Source organism: Lingula anatina, chromosome 4, assembly GCF_051362555.1.
Source record: "Lingula anatina isolate TDL-2025a chromosome 4, LinAna3.0, whole genome shotgun sequence".
Classification (NCBI taxonomy): Eukaryota; Metazoa; Brachiopoda; class Lingulata; order Lingulida; family Lingulidae; genus Lingula; species Lingula anatina.
In genome coordinates this window covers 24,928,868-24,950,562 of record NC_141770.1, presented here as the reverse complement: position 1 = coordinate 24,950,562, position 21,695 = coordinate 24,928,868, and the positions used below count along the sequence as shown (strand labels likewise).

The 21,695-nt window shown below is 38.7% G+C and overlaps 1 protein-coding gene across 1 annotated transcript; it reads left to right on the top strand.

Moving 5' to 3' along the window:
* The first annotated feature begins 374 nt into the window (after positions 1-374).
* LOC106151501 (pyruvate dehydrogenase (acetyl-transferring) kinase isozyme 2, mitochondrial) lies at positions 375-13,922 on the top strand. The gene is made up of 11 exons (XM_013524799.2): positions 375-552; positions 4,864-5,002; positions 5,574-5,648; positions 5,887-5,950; positions 6,195-6,315; positions 6,932-7,027; positions 7,548-7,625; positions 9,237-9,415; positions 12,336-12,425; positions 12,861-12,974; positions 13,105-13,922. Exons 1-11 carry the CDS (start codon positions 450-452, stop codon positions 13,198-13,200), a joined length of 1,155 nt encoding a protein of 384 aa, XP_013380253.2. The 5' UTR covers positions 375-449; the 3' UTR covers positions 13,201-13,922.
* The last annotated feature ends 7,773 nt before the right edge of the window (positions 13,923-21,695 follow it).

Sequence of the window (21,695 nt, the reverse complement as noted above, 5' to 3'; positions counted from 1 at the left end):
TTTTGAGATGCTCTGAGCGAATTTCTTGTGCCACTACCAGGGATCCCTTCCTTTTCAAAACGTCTCAACAAATCTGTAAGGCTATGGAAGAAATATTTTCTAAAATTCATACAAGATGAGATGTATCAAAGCAAAACTATTAGAAAACGACAAACATATATCAACATTTTCTTGCTATAGGCCTACCTGGTTTATGAGCACATTTTGTTTATATGTCCAATTAAGACTCATGCAGAAAGAAAATATAATTTTCAGATTGAAAATAAATGCAATTTTAATAGTTAAAATAACTTTGGGGAAAATAAGGGATTGAATAAAACGATTAGATATTTTAATGAAACTTGCTGTTGCGCATTGACAGAACCAACGTCACGTGACCAAACTTGACCTAGTTCAATCTGAACATGGAGGAATAGCAGATCGAGACAGCACTGGTAATTCTATGTAACATGAGATTGTTCCGTCCGCTTAGGTGTGCCACTAGACTGGCGATTGAGACTTACTCTAAGTATCAACCTTCTCCACTCACCGTTGAACAACTCACAGATTTCGGTAAGGCAAATTGCGTTATCTAGTAATCTTAAGCTTAGTTCGCACATGATCAGACTCAGACCGCTATGACTATGTACACTCTCTCACTGGATTGTACGGCCTCAGGTAGGCCTACTGTTGTGATTAAAGTGAACAGCGCATAATGTATATTCGGTCAATTCAGTCTTCGTGTCGTAAAGGCAACAGTCTTGTTTACCTACTCTTTACGGCCTCCCCCCCCCCTCTCTCTCTCTCTCTCTCTCTCTCTCTCTCTCTCTCTCTCTCTCTCTCTCTCTCACACACACACACACACACGCGTGCGCTCGCGCGCGTCCTCATACCGGGGTTTGTAAGCCATTTCATAGATAGAAACACATATATCCACGTATAACATTGCTTTAACTCGTGTGACAATATAGTTAAAACTTAATAGACCTGCTTCATGGATTCATACGAGTAGGCCTACTGGGTGCCCGGGGGTACAGGGTCGTTTATTTAATTAAGACGCTATGTCGAATACCAAATCAATGGAAAGATTAAACACACAAGATAAACGTACATTTTGCGAAGATTATTAAAACAAATGGCATGTGGAAACGTTTAATTTCAAAATAGAGATTCATCAGCATCTATTGTAGTTATGGGAAAGCCATGTAGCCACATATAAATATGTGAACATAAATTTAACAGCAATTCGGTAAATGATACATGTAGGTAAGAAGATCAAATAGAAAAAAATGGCATCATTGTCTGATTATCTCTGATTCAACGTAGGCCTACATACAGTAGGAAAAGGAAGCATTCTATTGGTACGTGTGGGTTGACACTCTATCTTCGACCCGCCCTTGCTCCCAGTATTTCAACGTGAACCCATGTCATAATGCATATAAAGTTCCTTCCTTATTCTGTGGATGTCTACTGCGGAGACATTAACTAGGGCATGGATACAATCGCATCAAGTGTCATTTGCGTCACGACCTGAGTTAAATTCCAAATTAAATGTCACTTTAATTGTGTTGTAAGTACAGTAGATACCGTACAAATTGACGTACAGTAGGGGCCTACATATTAATTATCATGGTAAGCCTTACCCATGCGTTTAGGATCCGCCAAACTAAAAGATGAGTCTTAGTATGTGTGTACGCCCTTTTTTATTTTCATCATTGTCGGGGATGGGACAGTTAACCCCCTCCAGTCGACGTCCAGGTGGTACAAATAACCTGATTGCATGTACATGTATTGTACGCCTTCAACAGCTGCCTCCAAACTCTTATTCTCTGTCTACAGACTTACTGTATTAAAATTCCCAGTTACTTTACATGACTGCTGCACGTCATAAAACATTGGGGGCCATGAACCCTTTGTCCAAGATGTTTATAGCGAAGGCAATGATTGATTAAGTAATGATAAGCTAAATGAAACAAAATAAAGTAAAATAAATCACGAACGTAGCACGGTGCATTATTTAGCGGGATAATCCTTTGTCTCTCTTTTCTCTCTTTATATTTAAGTGTTATGCGTCACATCATCCTACTCTTATTGAAATACCATTTCTTTATAATATTGGAACACTTCTGACGTGTGATGAGTCACAAATGCCCCCCCCCCCCTTATCTGTAACTTTGCATAACGACTTTGTTTTGCATGGCAATTCTTTGTACTCCCACTCCTCGTTTTCTAAATAATCGACATATAATGAGTTTTTTAAACCACGAAGTTTGTGACAGGAGCCACGTGTTTGTTAACTGATCTTTGCGTGTAGATTCCATTTTTATCATCTAGCACTTGGCATAAATAACGTCGCATAAATAACATGTAGTTATAATTACCTGTAAAGCAGTCGGAAAAATATCTGTTGCGCTTGCTGCAAATAAAGCTCTGCCTCTTACTGTACATTACAACATAAGTATTATTAAAGCACTCGCTGATACAACATCACCTGTCCTATACATTAACGTGTCCGAGGGAATGGAGGGTTGGTGGTGGTGGGGGGGGGGTAGGTTTAGGGGAGTTGACAGCTCATGAAGGATAGGTCCCCTTACATTCCAAGCAGGGGAGAATCCAAGATTATTTGAAGGGGGGGGGGGGTCTGCGGATGAGAAGCAGACCCTCCCCCTCCCTGGGCGGGGGATTCAGGGTCCGCTGAAAGGCCCCGAAAAAGCTTGGTATTTTAGAGGGCAAACAGTGTCATTTGGTACGGTTAAGAAGCTGGTCAGCTAGTCAAAATTCTAATTACAAGAGGGGACCATTGGTGTGTGATTTTTTTTCAGAAATCTAAGAGGGGGTCAGGCCCCCTTGACCCCTCCCCCCTAAATCCGCCACTGCCAAGTATGTTTTCTTGTTTTGGTTTGGGATGCAAATTGTTCTTTTAGTCCTGTAGCCCTGTGCACCTTTCCTATAAAACCCTGTACCCTCCACCGACCCAGAGCAATACCTTGACCTTGCTTTCAACGCTAAGGCCTGACAAAATTGATTCTTTGGTTATTTGCGCGTTTTTTCCCCCTTTAATTTGGTGATGTCAAATCCACAGTGGTGGCGATAAACAGTATGAGCATAAAAACAATCACGGTTTTGTTTTTCTGGGGTCACTTTTTAATTTTTCCGCTTACCAAACAAACGTACAATTCATCTTTTGTTGGTGCGAGGAAAACTTAATTTTGCCTGGCCTTAAGTGTCAGTTTCATCAGTGGCAGACGTTTTTTAGATAGACGCGAGAGCCACAGGTAAAGGGCACATGCAAGCTCAGGTAACGGACAGCTAACCGAACTCAGCGTGGTGTATATGCAGTATTTGTGGTATTTTGTGAGCAGAAGTTGAGGGGTCGAGCAGTGGTCATGAGGCCCTTACTTGCCTCTATGAATAGTATTTATGAATAGCATCTTATATAGTATGTTCGTCCGTCCGTTTTGATTGAAGCAGTGGGACTGTGTAGAAAATGTCTATGATAAATAACAAAGCAATCTGTTGAATATGATATAGTGGAATAAATGGCAATGACCTAATGCTAACATTCAATTATTTTATTGGTCTATTGACTGGACCAACCCCCAGAGCTACATGTAGGAACAATTGCGCTGTTTCGGTAATGTTCATCTTTTTTGATAATCAAGTTGTGTTATGATTTAAATTGACAGTTGGCCTTGAATATAAGACAGAAAAGTTGAGTTTAAAATAAATCTGTACTTGTCGACAAAAATAAAGAAAGAGTTGGTCTAAATATCAGGCATTTTTCACTTTTATTAGAGACCGTTTTTTTTTTTTTTTTTTTTTAAGCTTCACTAACACGCGTTTATCTGACTAAAAATTTGACCAAAGTTGAAAGTCATAAGTTCTTATTTGAAACCATCTTCTAGGTACAGCCTTAATGTATACAACGTTAAGACCAGAAAAAGCTCTTAAAAGCCCGTCAAAGTAATTTATTTAAAGGTTATTATGTGTGTATTAATGACTTTAGACGCGTCATTCATTCATTCACTGTAGACAGTATCTGTTGTGGAGAAGGGACTTGGCTTGCCATCAATTTTTGTTTCGACATATACATGAAAGACAGAAAGTATTGACTTATATGAAAGGGTGCATCTCACACGTCAAGTGGAATAAGGCCTGTCTGGTTAAATGCCAAAAAATGTATGAAAAACACCGGTAATTAAGAGTTGTGACCCAGCAGTAATGTGTAGTACGAAATTTTTGTCCGCTTTGCCATAATTGAATTTGAATTTAATTATCACGTAGTAGGATGTTACATACAGTAAGGGTATTGCATCCCCATTGACAGTTGAATGCAGATCATTTTTTGGAATTGAAGAAAAAAAAACTGAGCCCTGCATTCCTCGTGTTTGCCCATTAGACTGCACAAATTGCGGGAAAAGAGTGTGAAACCTGTATCTTTTCCGAATGGCGATTAAAGTAGTTGCGTGACAAATGCCACGAAGCTAAATGTGTTTGAACTTAAAATAATATGATCTATTTATGCAGGCTGTGCCTTTGATTGCAACTCTCAAGATGTGGCGTCATTTATCGTTAATCCATTTCCGAATTTCATCTCGCACACACTGTAATTCGACTTAGTTTATAACTGAAGAGAAAACAACCAGGTTGATGTCCGTGGATGAGTTCTGCTAGCTTTTATCCTTGCCGCAACGCTCTCACTCATTATTTCTGACCCAACTCTCCTCCAAATCTTGCGAAATCTCGCTTGATTTTACTTTAAGTCGCGATACTGGGCTATTCCCGAAGGTTTTCTAAATAAAGCGTGCGATTAGTAAATATTTATACCCCCGATGCAACGCGTCTTTCTTCTAATACAACAAATTAACTGAATGTGTTTTCCAGCCTTGCAGCCATGCGCGAAGACGTCGTACAACTTTCTGCGCAAGGAGCTCCCAGTTCGCCTTGCAAACATGATCAAAGAGATCCAACAGCTACCTCGTGTTGTCGTTGAAGAGGAACACGTTCAAACAGTTCAGGAATGGTAAAAATCCACACACTATTTGAACAGCCATCATTCGGTTTTTGTCCATTACATTTCCTTGTGCTTGTTTGCAGTGGTACCGAATTTCACCCAAAAGGCTTGACATTAAATTATCTACGCAATTATGCTCTTATCTATAATCATCGGCATAAACGCAGTTGTTAAAATACCACAGTAGGTTTCTGCATAACTAGTCACTTTATGAAACGAAATTTTGTTTAACTCAAAATTTGTGGAGTGTTATTTCTTTGGTAAAACCTGAATCTTTGTGAACATTGCCTGACTCCAGTTTTCCTGTAAATTGAGCTAGGTTTCTGGTCCCAAGATGAAGTTATGCGGAGTCCGTGTAAAAAACTCACGCAGGGTCTGCAAATTAAGGTTCTTGAAAGCGGTGGTAGTTGTACAAAATGTACGTAGCTTTGAGAACCCGTGGAGAACCCGTGGAGTTTAACATTTAAAGAATCTCACTTCATATAATTACGCAGGTTTTCTATTATCTAGTATTGCAACGTAGTGGCAGCACACTTTAAGCGTTATTACAGTTAACTTTGGTGTTGTTTGGTTTTAACAGGTACTGGAAGAGTTTTTCAGATCTGTTAGAATTTACGGACAGAGACGCCGAGAAAGATGTGGGTGTGCTGGAAGAGTAAGTGTTAGCTTTGCTAATGATGAAGAGTAATTTATTACCTTTTTAATTTTAATTTTACTTTAATTTTAATTTAATTTAATTTAATTATTTTTTTTCCGAAAAGATCCCAGTAATGCGGATTTTATTCATGTCTTATTTACTATGTCAGTGCAAAATTCATAATCAACTCAAAACACGTTTTTCGTTTTTTTCTCCTGAAATTTGGTCACGTGAAACAAACTTATTTTCTCTTCAGTTTCTGGGATGCTATCTGGAACATCCGGCGAAGACATGGTAACGTGGTGGAGACCATGGCAAAGGTAATGGTCTCAATGCAGTGAATGACGGGTCTTTCGTTTGATTGGCGAACTCTTTGAAGTGAAATATTATTTTTGCTCGACTAAAGTGTCGATGAACACGAGGTAATAAGAGACTTGAGTGTTATACGTAAGAATTATGTCTACTCTACATTGATCAGAGGTTGTATGCTCCAAATTACGTTTAATGGCAACTCGATAAAAATCAAATGTATTTTTATCTCACTTTTTTTTTCTTAATTTTCAGGGCGTTGCGGCCGTACGCGACAACGAGGGAATTGATGAATTGATGCAGGAACAAATTCAGTTTTTCCTCGACAGATTTTATACCAACAGAATAAGCGTATATTTGCTAATGAAACACCATAGTAAGTTTTTTTTTATGCATTAACTAATTGGGGTAGGTTTCTTATGAATAATACGTGGAGTGTTCAGAAAATTAAAACACAATTGTGAACATGTAAGAAATCGCGTCAGATCAGAAGGTGATGTTAAACTCAAAATGTGTTAAATGTGTTTGTTGTTCCAAGATGCGCAATGGAAATTTGCCAACACACTGATGATAATGGTAAGCATAACTCCATGGAGAATAATCGTAAACACTGGACGGCCAAATTAAGTTATTATTGGATAATAACATACAGCTTGAGTGAAATAGATCTACATCTTTATCTGAGTTAAAGCGAAATGCTGCGTACTCTGTAACATCAGGGTTATGTTGCAGCCATAGCCGTTATGTTTAACATACAATTCGCTTAATATCTCAAGCTATCAGAATCTGTAACTTTACGGAATCCTTAAAGATATTTTTTTATTCTCTACACCCATATGAAATGTTTGAATCTTCTTGGTTTTCTTACCCAGTTAAAATTTCTATCATAAGGTTGTATCAGATATTATTATCATGACTATTATATAATTGGGAGCGGGTGATTATAATGTTTATCCCATTGATATTGTTTGTTATATATTCTTTATTTCTAGTGATGCTGTTTGACACATTTCTTGACCCGGGCTCAACAGTGGAGGAGATAAGAGGTTGTCTGAACCCTCAGATGGACGTCAAACAGGTGGTTCTAGGTGAGTACTAGGCATCATCTCCATCCACTCAATGGTACCCGTTTGAAATTGAGTGAAGGTCTTTCTAGGTGGTTACAAAGTATCCTCTCCATCCACTCAATGGTACATGTTTAAAAATTGAGTGATTGGCGATTGCCGAGTGAGTTTTTTCACTGATTTTATAACCGATGTAGGCCATCTTAATCCCGAGTTTCAAGTCCTTACAGATTCTTCCTCAGGCAAATCACAGGGTGTGGGGTGCAGTGAAGAGTTGTCATCAGTAGTTTAAGGCTTGGGGTGTCTGTTAAAGAGAAGAGAGGCCCATAATGTTGTCTTAGCTCATAGTCACACTGACCACGATTCTGAAACAGAATTTTGTTATGGATTTACCGTTAAAGACTGAAAGGAGTAGAAGTGTCAAATTTAACATGGAGTTAATTTTAGTCCTGCCCGTCTGTGTCTAGTGTTACGGTGCGTTCTGAAACCCTCCCATTTTCTACTCTCATATTAGACATAGATGCTCGTTCCTTTTTTTTTTCAGATGCATACGACAGAGTGCGGTTTATATGTGAAACAACTCATGCCAACTGCCCGACTCTAGATTTAGAAGTACATAATAGTAAGTGGACACAAACACAAACACACACACACACCTATTTCTATACCGGTGTAACGTAACAGAGAGTCCCCCATGATGGGGAGTCCACCTCCAATTCATTTCTACAGCGTCTCCCTAGATTTTGATCCACTCAGGTCGGGCTAACCCTAAACATTATAATTAAATGGAGGTCGGACTTTTGTGTTACACGGATCCTCAGTTTCGTTACACCGGCTACATAATTAGGTGGCGTTTTGACATTCCTGGGATACATTTTGACAATTATCACACAAAAAAAGGCCACTCAAAGATTCTTGTTCATGCATATTGTACTGATTGCTTTATTTGATTTTAAAAGATCAAATATAAAAAAATGCATTTGCTCAATATTACATTCTGACGTTTGAGTATAAGGTAAAATAATATTATAACATAGATAAATAGAACGAACAAACACTCGCACACACATTCCTTTTAAAATCATTCGTACATCTCTAATTTGCTCTTGTAAAAACGACGATGTCTTAAAATCAAAATACGCCAACTATACAAAAACGATTTTTCATTTTTTTTTCATCTAGAACATAAGGAAGGACTGCTTATGAAACTAACCTTCATCACGCGAAGCGTAGAAGAACATTATATAAGCACATTGTGCTGCAGAATGGACTCTCGTTTGGTTAATTTCGGTGCTTAATTTTATATAATGGGAAATGGTCCATTTTTAGAACGTAGACGTTTCTACGCTGTCATTATGAAATCAACGCGTCAGATCTTGCGTGTTCGCGTGAGAGAAAGTACGTGTAAATGAAAGGAAAACTTGACTCAGCGAAAAATTGGATTTATCGTCTCCTGTAGTGCAGCTGATCTTGTATAATACTGCATTAAATGATTGAAATAAATAGCGTATGGTTACCAGGGGCGGATTGAGGCCGTCTTCTGGGTCTTCCGGAAGACGGTCAGATTTTCAAGTTTACATTGACACATATTTAATTTTTTCTGTCGGAAGACAGTCAAAAAATGGAGGATGGATCAACAAAGATAATTTGGAAGACTGTCAGAAAATGTCTCTGGATCCGCCCCTGGTTACGTCTGGTGTAGTGAAACTGAGGGTCCGTGTAACAGAAAGTCCGCCCTCCATTTAGTTATAATAGTTTGGGTTAGCCTGGACTAAGTGGCCTAATGTTTATCATAGGGGACTCTCTGTCACGTTACACCGGGGTAAAAAAAAGTTTCCAGATTTGTGATTGGAACAATATTGAAAGGTGTGTTCTTACTTATGCCTATTGCCCCTCGTGGAGCAAAGGCCACCTACAAGGCCTCTACCCCCCCCCCCCCCCAATATCCCTCCCTGTTCTGAGCTCTTCTCTCTAGTTGTTTCCAGATCATTCTAAGTCTCTTGGTTCATCCTCCAACTCTCAACTCCATGTGTTTCAAAGCTTGTTCCTCAACTTAGTGTGGCCAAACGCCACTTGTACCTCTAAGAAGTTAACACCAACCCACAGGAATCGATGTTCCTGTAGTATCTTTATTGTTTCATCACACAGAAAAGCAATAAGCTTGACAATGAAGATACTTTACAAAAGCACACATTTTAAAGGCAAACCAATTTGATTTTCCCCCTACTTTTAGCAACTGACCCGGATGAAGACATCAAGATAGTATACGTCCCAACACACCTCTTCTACATGGCGTGCGAGATCATGAAGAACTCCATGCGGGCCACGGTGGAGAAGTACAACGATGGCCTTGGGCCCCTGCCACCTATCAGAGTGAGGATTGTGAAGGGCGTGGAAGATGTCACTATCAAGGTACGTAGAAACTGTTTGCATTGACGTCACTTCCGGCGCCATGACAGGATACATTATCACGGTAATTCAGTTCCGCGTGAAAGTCGACTAGTCGGCCATTGATTGTTTGCGGCTGCTTGCTTTACGCAAATTGGCGGTAAGCCACTAACGTGCAATCCCCCGCCATGTCTCCTTGGCTGATCCAAGCTACTCAATGTTGTGGTGTGAACACTGAGTCTGTTCTCCCCAAGTGCCTGCTCCTAGGTCTGAATGTTAAGTTCATTATCTTTTTTTATAGCTGATCAATGACAAATCCATTTACTATACACGGACATACATACCTAGGGATGTTATATGACCGTGGCGATATGATGATCACTGAAGCCTGTCCATTTAGGCAAGCTTCAGTGAAGATCGAGGGCAACCTCGAGCCGCTACCCAAAAATGTCTCGCTTCACTCGACATTTCTGCGTAGCGTCTCTCGGAAAACTCGGATTTAACCTCGATGTAGTCTAGAATTTCACGACTACATCTTGGTTAAATCAGTCGAGCTGAAAGCCAAAGACAGAGTGATCATGTGACCTTCTTGGCATCAAGAGAATAGTGACGTTGCTTGCGTTATATACCTACATGTACCAGTAGACAAATTTAAAATCTCTCACGCTCTTAAAAAATTAGCATAAACTTTTCACGTTTAACAATGATTATTTATCATTTTATCACACTAAGTCATATCATATGGGTATGGTTTGAAAACAGGAATTAGTTTACATTTAAGCCACACGTGCATACAAATTATTTGTAAATCTATAACTTTTTAACGAGGGTTGTGTTATTTACCTTTTGTTTTTAAGCTGTTCATTCTTCCCCTTTATCAGATATATCGGTAAAAATAAAATGTATTCTCCCTTTGAACTTGTAATTACATGTAGCACATGAATGCTCTGAAAACCAGCACATGTATATTCCGAAACCGCCTCGTAGTAAAAAAGAAATGTCACCAAAACGTCAAATTATTACCCCTGTGGACTTGAAATAAACATCCGTTTGATTTTGACTATATTCAGTAACCGCCTCGTCGTCAGAAATAACAATAAAAAACTAGAATTATTACTCCCGTGAACTTGTAATAAACATCCGTCGATTTTGAATATATTCCGAAACTGCCTCGTTGTCAGAAATATCACCAAAAAGTAAATTCCTTTCTCCTTTGCACTTGTGAAATATAAGTTTGACTATATTTCGGTCTGACGCTCCTTTTTTATCAGAAATGTCACTAAAAAGTAGAGGTTTTGCCTTGGGACCTTGTTTCCGTGGCAGTCCCAGCTAGGTGTGGCTCAGCTGAGACGTGCATGGTCAGTGTCGACGGTTGATTAAATACTTCTCAAGACAGTTGAATGTCCACGACAAGTATTTAGCAAAAATTGACCAAATTGGTCAGACATTACGTAAGAATTTGGAGGGAGGTGACCAGCGCACGTGGACGAGTTTATTCCGTATAACATCTCTAGAGCGTGATATAGGGTCACTTTATTCGGTTTTAGGGGTGTTTTAGGATGAAATGACTGTATTTTTTCTCAGTATGTATGTCAAATAATACACTGTCACCCTCTCGCGATATATGCCATGAACACCTCTCGCTGACGCTCGAGGTGTTATGGCATATATCGCTCGGGTGACAGTGTATTATCTCACACATAGTGGCACCGTGGGTTTTCGCGGCTTGGATCATAATGACTCAACTTTGCGTAAATGCTGCATGTCATGGTACCTGTGTCGTTAGAAGTAGTAATTGTCATGTACGCTTTAAGCTTTTTATCGACATTTATGTTATATACTCGACGCATCGCTTCACCAAACTTCACCTTATGCTTTTTTTGTCTTTGGAAATCAATTATTTTGTCGCCTGTGCAGGCGGCATTTTTTAAGGCATAAAGCAGACGATCCATGATGGGATAGGGGTATTAGTTTTCTGACGCTTTTTACTTTTGGGATTTTATTTTTGTAATGAAGAAGGTTCTGACTTATTGAAAAAGAAAACAAGAATAGCAATAAATGGGTTATTATTTCAAAAAGCAAATATCTTGTAACTATTCATTTTTTTGTTTAATTTGTTTTTGCTATATGGCCGCTTGCATTGATGATTACCAAAAAGTCGCAGATATCCATGATGAGTGGCTTGCATGCTAGTTTTGATAGTTTCAATGATAAATTTTGTCTTTGTAGAGAGAATTTTAACGCAGCTCGAATCAGTAATAGTTACATTTGTTAACGCTGTTCCAAGTTTTATGCTTGAAGTCACTTAGTTAGATTCATTGCCTGACAACATTGTTTACATTTTGGTTGGACAGGCGATAACGCAAAATCGGTTTTCTTATTATGGCATTCATTGCCTGACTTAAGATCACAAACTCAGTTAAGTTTCACTTGACTATTCGCGTCCTTGGTCGTGTTATGCAACATTTGAAACTTTCCTGGTTGCCTGTATCAAAGAATGAGATTTGGTCGGATTGAGTCATCAGACACGCTCCGAAGGTACCATGGAGGCATTCAGTTTGATCTTGAGCTCCGCAGTACTAACGGCGGATCGGGAGTGTGGGGATGGGGGGGGGGGGGGGGGGGGTGCGGGACAGCATGCCCCTCCATTGGCTTCTGAGGTAGGCCTATTCTTTCTGCCTCCAGAATAAAAAACAATAAAACAAGCGAAACAAAACAAGACGAGACCATTTTAATACCCATGTGCCCGCTAGGCAATCTTTCAGATTTTTGTGCTCTCCCCAAGCATATTTGTGCCCCCCTCCCCCCAGCAAAGTCCCGAAAAAGGTCCAACGATTAAATTGCCGATGATTATTTGAATGGAATTGGTCGTTTTGTCAAACTGCTTAAAATATTTATTTCTTTGTGTTTGAACTTTCATTTTGTACGACATCTTTTTTTGCAGATAATGGACAAAGCCGGTGGCATCCCACGAAGCAAAATTGATAAAGTTTTTCAGTACAATTTCACCACCGCCAAATCACCCGGTTCACTGGTAAGCAAAGAGCTTTCTCTGAAATTAAAAAAAATATTTGACATTAATTAAAAAAGCAAGTTTATAGATACACAATAATAAAAACGTATTGCCATTAAAATCGGTTTTCAGTTACAAATTTGAAACATTATAAAAGGGCACTGTGGTCCTAACAGTGTGTGTGTTGGTGAAAAGTCATTGTCAATTATTAGGAAATCATTTATAAAACGACAAACGTGCTCCATACCCGTGTTTTATTTTTCTAGAAAAAAGCAATATGGCACCGTTTTAAATCTCACGAGTCGCACATTAAAAAGGAATCACGCCAAATGTTTTCTTAAAAGCGGAACGTTTCTATGAACTAGGTGATGTTTATGTTGTAAGGTGTGACAAGGTACTTTGCTCCCCAAAAGAGTGCGCTCTTTTCTGACACTGTTACACTTTTCTTCTTCCTAGGCTGGTTATGGCGTGGGGTTGCCCATATCACGTCTGTATGCACGTTATCTCCATGGCGACCTCAGCCTGACGTCAATGGAAGGGTTTGGCACCGATGCGTTTATTCACTTAAAGGTGAGGACCTAAGATAAACAAAGAAACAAACAAACAGATGCATACATAAAAAATAAATAACACGGTTTCGATACCCATGCAGTCAATTGTGGCACGTGTTTTATCATAAACATGGGTTTTCTTCATTCAGGTTCATTCAATGGACGCATTGGAACGATTGCCCATTCTGACCGCTGCCACTGCCAGGTTGTATAGGCAATCCAAGTCGCCACCGGAGTGGACATAAATGATCATTGCCGGACGTTTGCGATTAGGGGACTTATCATTGTCAGTTACTCACGCTGGCAGAGAAATATTGTACAGCGTTTTCCGCTTTTTAGTAAGGATACAGTAAAACTGCAGTTTTTTGCGTGTGTTATTTGAAAAATATTGTCTATAGGAGTGAGGGGAGTTAAGGCTGATGATTATCACTGTCCGCAGTGCATCGTACTCACGATGAAACGCCCCGCAATGTGTTAAAATTAGCATTTTGGTACGCAGATCTTGTTCAGGTGTAAAACACGTTCTCCCTCCAATTTACAAGTGGGGTGAAATAAAAGATACTTTTTATATAGGTTGTTTTTTTATAAACGGCAACCACTATGTTAAGGGAAATTATATATTTTAAATCTGTTGTACTCGGGTAGCTCCAAGGCATTCTGTAAGCGAATAATACGCGTTTTCAGTGCCCCTTTGAAATAAAATAGCTTTAACTCTATATCTTTGCGGCCGTCATATCCAGCTTGTTTACAGCAACCGAGTTGTTGAACTTGTGGTTGTGACGAGGAACAAGTTTCGAATAAATACTACTGACCTTTATTCTTTATGCCACTTTATTATCAGTGAATAGATCACCGACAATTATTATTATTGGTGAAAAGATGGGTTTGAAAGATTAACTTTTAATAACTGATATTATGTCCTTTCATGTAACTAATGGGTTTGTACTTAAAATATTAAATACACCTATTTACTGTGTTGTGTTCAATTTCTTTTTACATTTGGGACTTCTAGCACCTTTGGGCTTGTCCAAGATAGCCAGACTTAGTCGCACTAATCACGCCATGCCATTTATATTTGAATGATTTTGTTAATTGTTTACACCTTGTTGAAAACAAAATACCCTGACGTCGTGTGTGTCCTAAACACGCAAGTCACGCGAGACTGCGAGATCCATTAGGTTTTGGACATTTTGTTCTCGTCGACATCTGCTCTGGTTGAAGTCAGAAACGCAACTTGTTCACAAGGTGTTGTGACACCCTCTTAGTTTTTGCACTCGTCTTACATATTCCGGAATCTCAGAAAGTTCTATTTCCAGAAATACATAACAGAGTCGACGGAAAAGAAAGACATAGAGAATTTTCCTCGGAGACAAAGGCGATTTTACACTTTTTACGAGACCTTGCACGACCCGTGTTTGCACTTAGTACAAACGTTCTATTTCGAGAAATACATAACAGAGACGGCGGAAAAAACACAAAGATAATTTTCCTCAGTGACAAATGCAATTTTTACACTTTTTACGAGACCTTGTTCGACCCGTGTTTGCACTTAGTCAAAACGTTCTATTTCGAGAAATACATAACAGAAACGGCGGAAAAAACACAAAGAGAATTTTCCTCGGAGACAAAAGCAATTTTCCACTTTTTGCTAGAACTTACTTGACCCACCTTTGCACTTAATCAAAATGTTCTATTTCGAGAAATACATAACAAAGACGTCGAAAAAAATCCCATCATTATAGACGTGATGATTTTGGCTGTCTAAGAAATCTTCCACGACTTCATCTTCTGCAGTAGGGTTGTGAGTTCTTCAAGTTTGAGAAGAAAGAGACAGGCCTGACGGAGCTGGAAAAGCAGATATAGGCGGGTTTTGGTCAAAATTACACTTACTGCAGGGTTATTAAGCAAACAACAATAAGTGTCCATATCTTGACATAATACTCTTGTCTGAACATTATTGATATTAAGTTCGTGCTGAGACTTTGGCCCCATTCAGAATAGGGGACTAGCTAGTCCGAGGGTCAAATTTGGCGACCCACTACAAAGCTTGCCGTCTAATCCGCTAATAGACACTGAATAGATATCCTGCGCTGAAGTTTCTAAGTGGTTCGGCCATATATGACCCTCGGACTAGTTAGTCCCCTATTCTGAATGGGGCCTTTTTTTACGATGCGATGTTTTCATTGGTTCCTGTATGATGTGTGGATACGTGCGTGCTGCTAAACTTAATTGAGTATTATTTTCCATTAACAATATACTCGATCAAACTAATTGTATTTTATTTTAAGCAAATACCAGTAGCGAGTGCTGTCGTCTGTGACCCTTTGGTGAACACTATGTTGCTTTAAGTGCAAAAAAAAAAAAAAAAAAAAAAAGAAATGTAGAACAGTTTTCTATATGTTGGCCACATAAAAATACAAAAAAATTATAAAAAAGAAGAATGATTTTAAGTCGAATCTATCTTATTTAATTAAATAATAAATTAAATCAAATATGAAATTTAATTAAATATTAAATTTAATTAAATCTGCAAAAATATTATTGTCAGATTATTGTCAGAGTTTGAATAAATTTGTTGCTGTTCCAAATTATTTAATGTATAACTTAGTACGTGGGGGTAGGGATATTTTTTAGATTCAAATTCCTATTGTTGAAGTTTTATAATGGACGGATCGATAGGTTGATATATATATATATATATATATATATATATATATATATATATATATATATATATATATATATATATATATATATATGACAAGAGACAGCTAGAAGTCACAAAATTTTTCAACCCAGTCGTCTTTTTGTACCTTTCTTTACAACCTCAAAACCGTCAGGCGTGATTAAAAGGTTTCATAAGCCAGGTCCTTAAAATAGTAAACTACCCTCGTGTGTCTAATTATCATTTGACTCAGTGCGATGACGTGACTGGTAGCATGCAAATACTTCATTCAATTAGGCTGTCTGACCAACATGTTCCAATTCATTCATCAATCTTGTCGGTGGTATTTGGTTGAACTGTTCCCCTCTTACTGTAAATAACTCTCAATTTTGTTTGCATTCAGTGCGTTTTATTTTATCCCAGAAAGAACCATCCACTCGTGTGACATATGCATGCAGGGAAACGGTTAAAGGGTAATAATGCACGTCTCGCCTTTATATAGGCCTACTATTGGTTATACAATGTGGCCACACCTTTAAAAGTTTTATGATTTTTACTGAAAAATATATTTTTTTAGTCCTGGGATATGATGATTTTTTTTACCACGTGCTAAACGTTGCATCATTTTACATTTAAAATAAACAATAACAATCTTGCATTTGTGTACATTTAGCTGTGTTTAAACATGACCCTCAAAAATTGGGCTCTAGATCTTTCCTGTATACTTAAAAATGAAATAAATTTGGGTTATATTTCAAAAAAATCTGACGCGAATTTATTTGCTAACAAAAATATGCAATCATCAACATTGATAGTGAGTGTGCAGCCCTGCAAACACGGAAAAGGCCTGGGACGAAAAAGGGTATGCTGCCTACAAGTGTCGCCAATCTTGTTCTTGGAAATACTGGTCCACACTTCAGCCAATTAGGCCTGTGTCAATTCTTGCACATTGGTAATTGCTTGATCTCTTCTTTTCCCTTCAAAATCCGCCACGGAGTACTCTATAGGATTCATATCTGGGGAGCGTTCAGATAAACCATTCGTACTAGATGGATTGATCCAACTCTGCGGGAAATTCTCCCCAAGTGCAATCACTGTAATTGGCTTAAGTATGTGAAACGCCACTTCAAGCTGTTGGGAGGTAATTAAGCCGAGCTCACATTTAATTACCCCCTAGCTACCCAAGGAGGCTTGGCAAACAAATAAGCTTATTACATTGAATGTAATTTAGCGAGAATCTCTCGCAGAGTTGGATCGATCCAGCTTGTACGATATTTGATTCTGAACGCGGGCAGAATGGGCAGAATGTGGTTCTGTTGGACAAAAGACGTCACCAGGCGAGAAAGGTGAAGGCTTGCGCTGTCGGTTTGCCAGCGGAAATTGTTCAGGCACAGTCCTTGAGGGAGGTGAGATCGTCAACACATATTGTAATGAGCAGGTGTCTAACTATTTGCTATATATGTAATGCACATGATTGTAAAGTCTACTGAACATATGTATATGGAATTAAGACTTAAAATAAATAAATAAATATATAATAATAATAATTATTATTATTATTATTATGGTACCAAGTACATGTAGTTCTGGAGGATGTTTCTGCACAGTGACTGTTTGCCGCAGCAGAACCAATGAGCAAGAGCACTAGAGCTACAATGTAAGTGCTCCCAACACACGGACTGTGCAACCCCCAGCGACCACGGTTAATTGAATACTCTGTAGGAACCACCGTTCTCTGACAAGACGACGTACCCTAATAAGGCCATCACATGGATGCAGCTTGAATCATGGGTTTTGACTCATCAGCAAATGCTACATGATTCCAATGAGTCAATATAAGTTTCGGTTCCTCATGGCCCAACCCATTCTGTTACCACAATTGATTTGAGTTAACTTTGGTTTTTTTACCATTTTGTTTTTCGATCTGTACCCATGTTAAAGAAATTTATTGTTGACCTTAGTCCCGCTGCAATGCAACCGGCGAATGTTTTCCGGTTTTTCTGGCAATATTGAGCAAAGTGTGGCAATACTGTAGGTTGGGCAATATCTACTTTGCCCGTGGCAGCTCTTTTCTGGAAAATTATCATAGTGCTACCAGATACCCATTCTGACAACTTATTATGGCTTGCATTATGATCCATTCTGACAACTTATTATGGCTTGCATTATGATCCTGACCTACCATCCTGACCTACCATCCTGATCCTGACCTATGTCTGACGGGCCTGGCATGGGCATAGCTTTGACTTGGTGTGTCTCATATACTCCACACTACGGCACAATATTATGGACAGCACACAATCTTACAGTCAAAACAAATTATAAGATTAAAACAAATATATTAACAAATAGAGAAACGTGCTGACCTTTGACCCAGGCAATGCCCAGTGGTCAGTGAATTCAATGGGTCAAGTATGGGTCAGGTGGTGTCCCGTAAACAGGGCAAAGATATCCGTTTCGTTTAGAAAACAATTTTTAAGGGTTGACAAAATGGCATAATGCAAAAATAACAATAATAATAATAATAATAATAATAAAATACTCAGAGAGAGAGAGAGAGCAGACCTCTGCCGAGGCGGGTTATTTCTCATTACTGTCAATTCTGACTGGTGGATCACCACCAAAATCTGATAGATACTTACCCAATTTCTGAACTATTCTAGAATGTGATAAAATTTGTTCTTTACACTTTGAGTTAAGTTTTTCATTAACAAACCAAGAAAGAGAGAAAGAGCCTCCTTGGTGGAGTTTTCTTAGAAGTTTTAATTTAAATGGTATACCACAGACAACCCGTTTTTGAGTGTAAAGTTTCCGATTTTGAATCGATTTTTGTAATGGTACTGTGAATTAATGTCACTCTTAAGGGTAAATTAAAGAATAGAAAATTAAAACTTGAAACCAGGTTTATAGATCGTACTTTTTTCAACTTTTTTTTTTTGATACACTAAACCTCGTTGATTAAAAATATTGAAACCATAAGGAAAAATATACATAAATATACATGTATCATATGCCCTTTACAGTTCTAACTCCCATTGCATATCTTTAATAGTCCCGATGCACTGTATGTTGATGGCGGTGATTGCTCTCCCCGAAGGGCCATGCATACGAATGGCTCTTAGCACTGTCCCGTAGTCTGGGGACCCATTGTGACGATAATGCAAAGATGTTCTCATTAAATTCAATTGCTTTCAAACGATCATTGGCGCATCCAAGCACACATGGTTTTCGCCATAAAATACTAAGGGGTACCTTTGAGAAAAGAAATGCGTAATTATCGTAGGACTTCAGGGAGAGGCCGTGTTTTGATTAACCCCCTTTGGTATGTGTTTAGACACGCCGGAAATGGAGCGTAGGAGATCCCAGAACGGAAGAGGACCATTTTTTATATTGCAGCATGTATGGATTTCAGTGACGATATATGAGAGTGACACTATATTAATTAGTCAAATGAAGCAGAAGCTAGTTAGCATCTGTTGGTGTAAGGTTGATGATGATATTATGTAATACAAGATCTCATGTTTGCATAAATATGTACTTTTGAAATATTGTGTTTCTAACCATAATGAAGGAGCATTCAAATAAAAAAGGACAAAAAAGTATAATGCCAATAAATGCCAGAGAAAAGAAAAAAGTAGACATAAGTAGACATAGCGTGTGAAGATATGGGTGAAGGAAATGTCAAATGATGTGTGTAATTTCTAAGTGACACATCTGGACTAACTGCACTTGCTGTGCGTCTGTGTACTTTAATAGACCTCTTATCTCAACTTCCTTTGAAAATATCCCGATTTAGTTGTACGTGCATGACTCCATGTCACCGTATAACATTGCTTTTAAACTAATGGAATTACTTCATCTGCTGAAAACGCATTTGATGCGAAGTGGAAATGCGAAAAGTGCACCTAACCGTTCATGTGGCTATGAAGCAAAATTAACAGTGGACTACAGAAAAGCTACATAGGGTACTTTGCACGTGGCACTCGACAATGTAAGGGTTGACGAAATTCGTTGTTACTTTGCTTTTGCGGCAATTTCGTACGTTTTCTACAAACTTGCCAAACCTTGCCAAATAAAGAGAAAACACATCTTGAAATTTACAAGGTATTTATTTGTATCGACCTGTCATGTTTTTGTTTTTCGTGCTGATAAAACTAGTAAACGTTATTACGGCTAGCCATAGCAGGGTTTTGGAATTCAGTTGCTGGGTGACACCAAGGTATGTGTGTTTATTGGGGGGTTGCAGTCAGCAAGAGTCCCCGCAAAGGGCCGATGGTGTCTATGGGAATGGGGCCTGAGCTGCAGAAAGATACCTTAGTAGCTGTGAGGTATTAACGTAGGCCTACTTCGCGAATAGCCCTACAAAGACCATATTGCAGGAATATCTTATGGTTTCATTCTCTGCACCACGGGGACAGGCACCTTAAACCCGAGGGACCCACTGTGTGTTTTTCTTTCTATTAATACTTCAGTATCTGATACAATTCGATGCTGTTTAGCTGGGCCAAATGACGTGCGGGTAATATCTTCACAGTCACATAGTCCTCATAGAGCTTCCTTAACAGAATTACTGGATCACGGCTTGAAGCACAGGGTCTTCTTGGGTAACTCAATTACCGGAACAGTTAAGTAAATCATTTTGAGTAAATTGCTCCCTAATGTACGCAGGCCGGGTTTAGCAATGGGAACAATAGCTTGAAAATTTGATTATCTTTAGCAGTGCGGAATACTTAAAAAGAATTTCATTCTTTTCAGACTGCAACTGCTGCCATTCATATAGTTGTAGAAAGAAAATTTTTGTTACGAATTTGATATATATTATATATATTCTATATAGGACAAAGTAAAAAATATTAGATGTTTGTACCGGATTTTTACGCGTTTTCAGTGTGGTGAAAAACTGTGGCCTTGCACACATAATATCAATGAAAAACCCAGAAGATAACACAATAGGTGCCAACTCCCCCTCCAACTTAAGATATTTCCCCTAAAACAAAAAAGATTTTCCATAATTTTGTCCTACGTATCATGGTTAAATTGTCTTCAAACTAATATAACAAATTTTTCGAATGATGCGAAGCGAAATGTTTTATCATTCTGCCCATTGCTTTTTTAGTGTTAGATGAGGCTTTATATATATATATGGTCGTGTGTATAGATGTATAACGTACACTTTGAACGTGTATGGAAATTCCTCAAACATCTTTACAAAGGGTTGGGGAACAAAGAGCCAAATAACCCATTTATTATGTATAGAAGATATGAAAATGAAATACTTTTGGTGTGAATCATAATTTTTAGATACGAAGGATACCATATACGGATTTTCAAGGTACCACAATATGGTGTTACTGTCAGTATACAGCCGGGTTGAAGAGAAGGAGGGCGTTGTGAACGGACGGTTCGAGTAGAGGGAGTTCATCTCCTCGTGTGAGATGACAAACTGTCACCGGAGTGACATATGCCAGAATACTTCTTGCCTGAGAGAAAGGTGTTCAAGGCATATATCGCCAGAGGGCGGCAGTGTGTTATATGACATAAAGAGAAAGTACTGATATTTTACCGGAAAAACACCTCTTAAACCGAATAAGCCCATATTGCCATTGTCACATAACATCTGTACGTATGTATATTCTTAGACCCCATTCCCACAGATTTTAGATCGATCTATCCCTGTGGGGAGTCTCACTAGATTACTGTCAGCTTAGACGGCTTAAATGTCTGTCCCGCCTACAAAAAGCTGTAAGGGGGTAATTAACTACAGTGAGCGCTCGGCTGACAGCTATTTAGCGTGAACCCCAGCGGAGTTAGGTCGATCTAGTTAGATCGATCTAAATATCTGGGAATGCGCTCTAATATCAAAGCTGTGCGCCGACAAGGACCCAGGACAAATGTGTCAATGATGTCCGCTCAAAATCAGCATTACTTCCTACGTGTTCTTAAAATTGAACAACTCACGCGAACAGCACCGATCACGTGAACGCCAGGCATTGCGTGGGCTCCGGAAAACAAGTCAATTAGATATTCTGTTATGTTGACGTATTCTCTGTAAGGTACATTTCTTTCTCTCTTGCG

Bases quoted from the DNA above. Each gene is read 5' to 3' on its own strand.
- LOC106151501 (XM_013524799.2), top strand. From the start codon at position 450: ATGAGATTGTTCCGTCCGCTTAGGTGTGCCACTAGACTGGCGATTGAG. The intron at 5,649-5,886 runs GTAAGTGTTAGC...TTTTCTCTTCAG, and splicing joins GATGTGGGTGTGCTGGAAGA to TTTCTGGGATGCTATCTGGA. The intron at 12,975-13,104 runs GTGAGGACCTAA...TTCTTCATTCAG, and splicing joins ATGCGTTTATTCACTTAAAG to GTTCATTCAATGGACGCATT.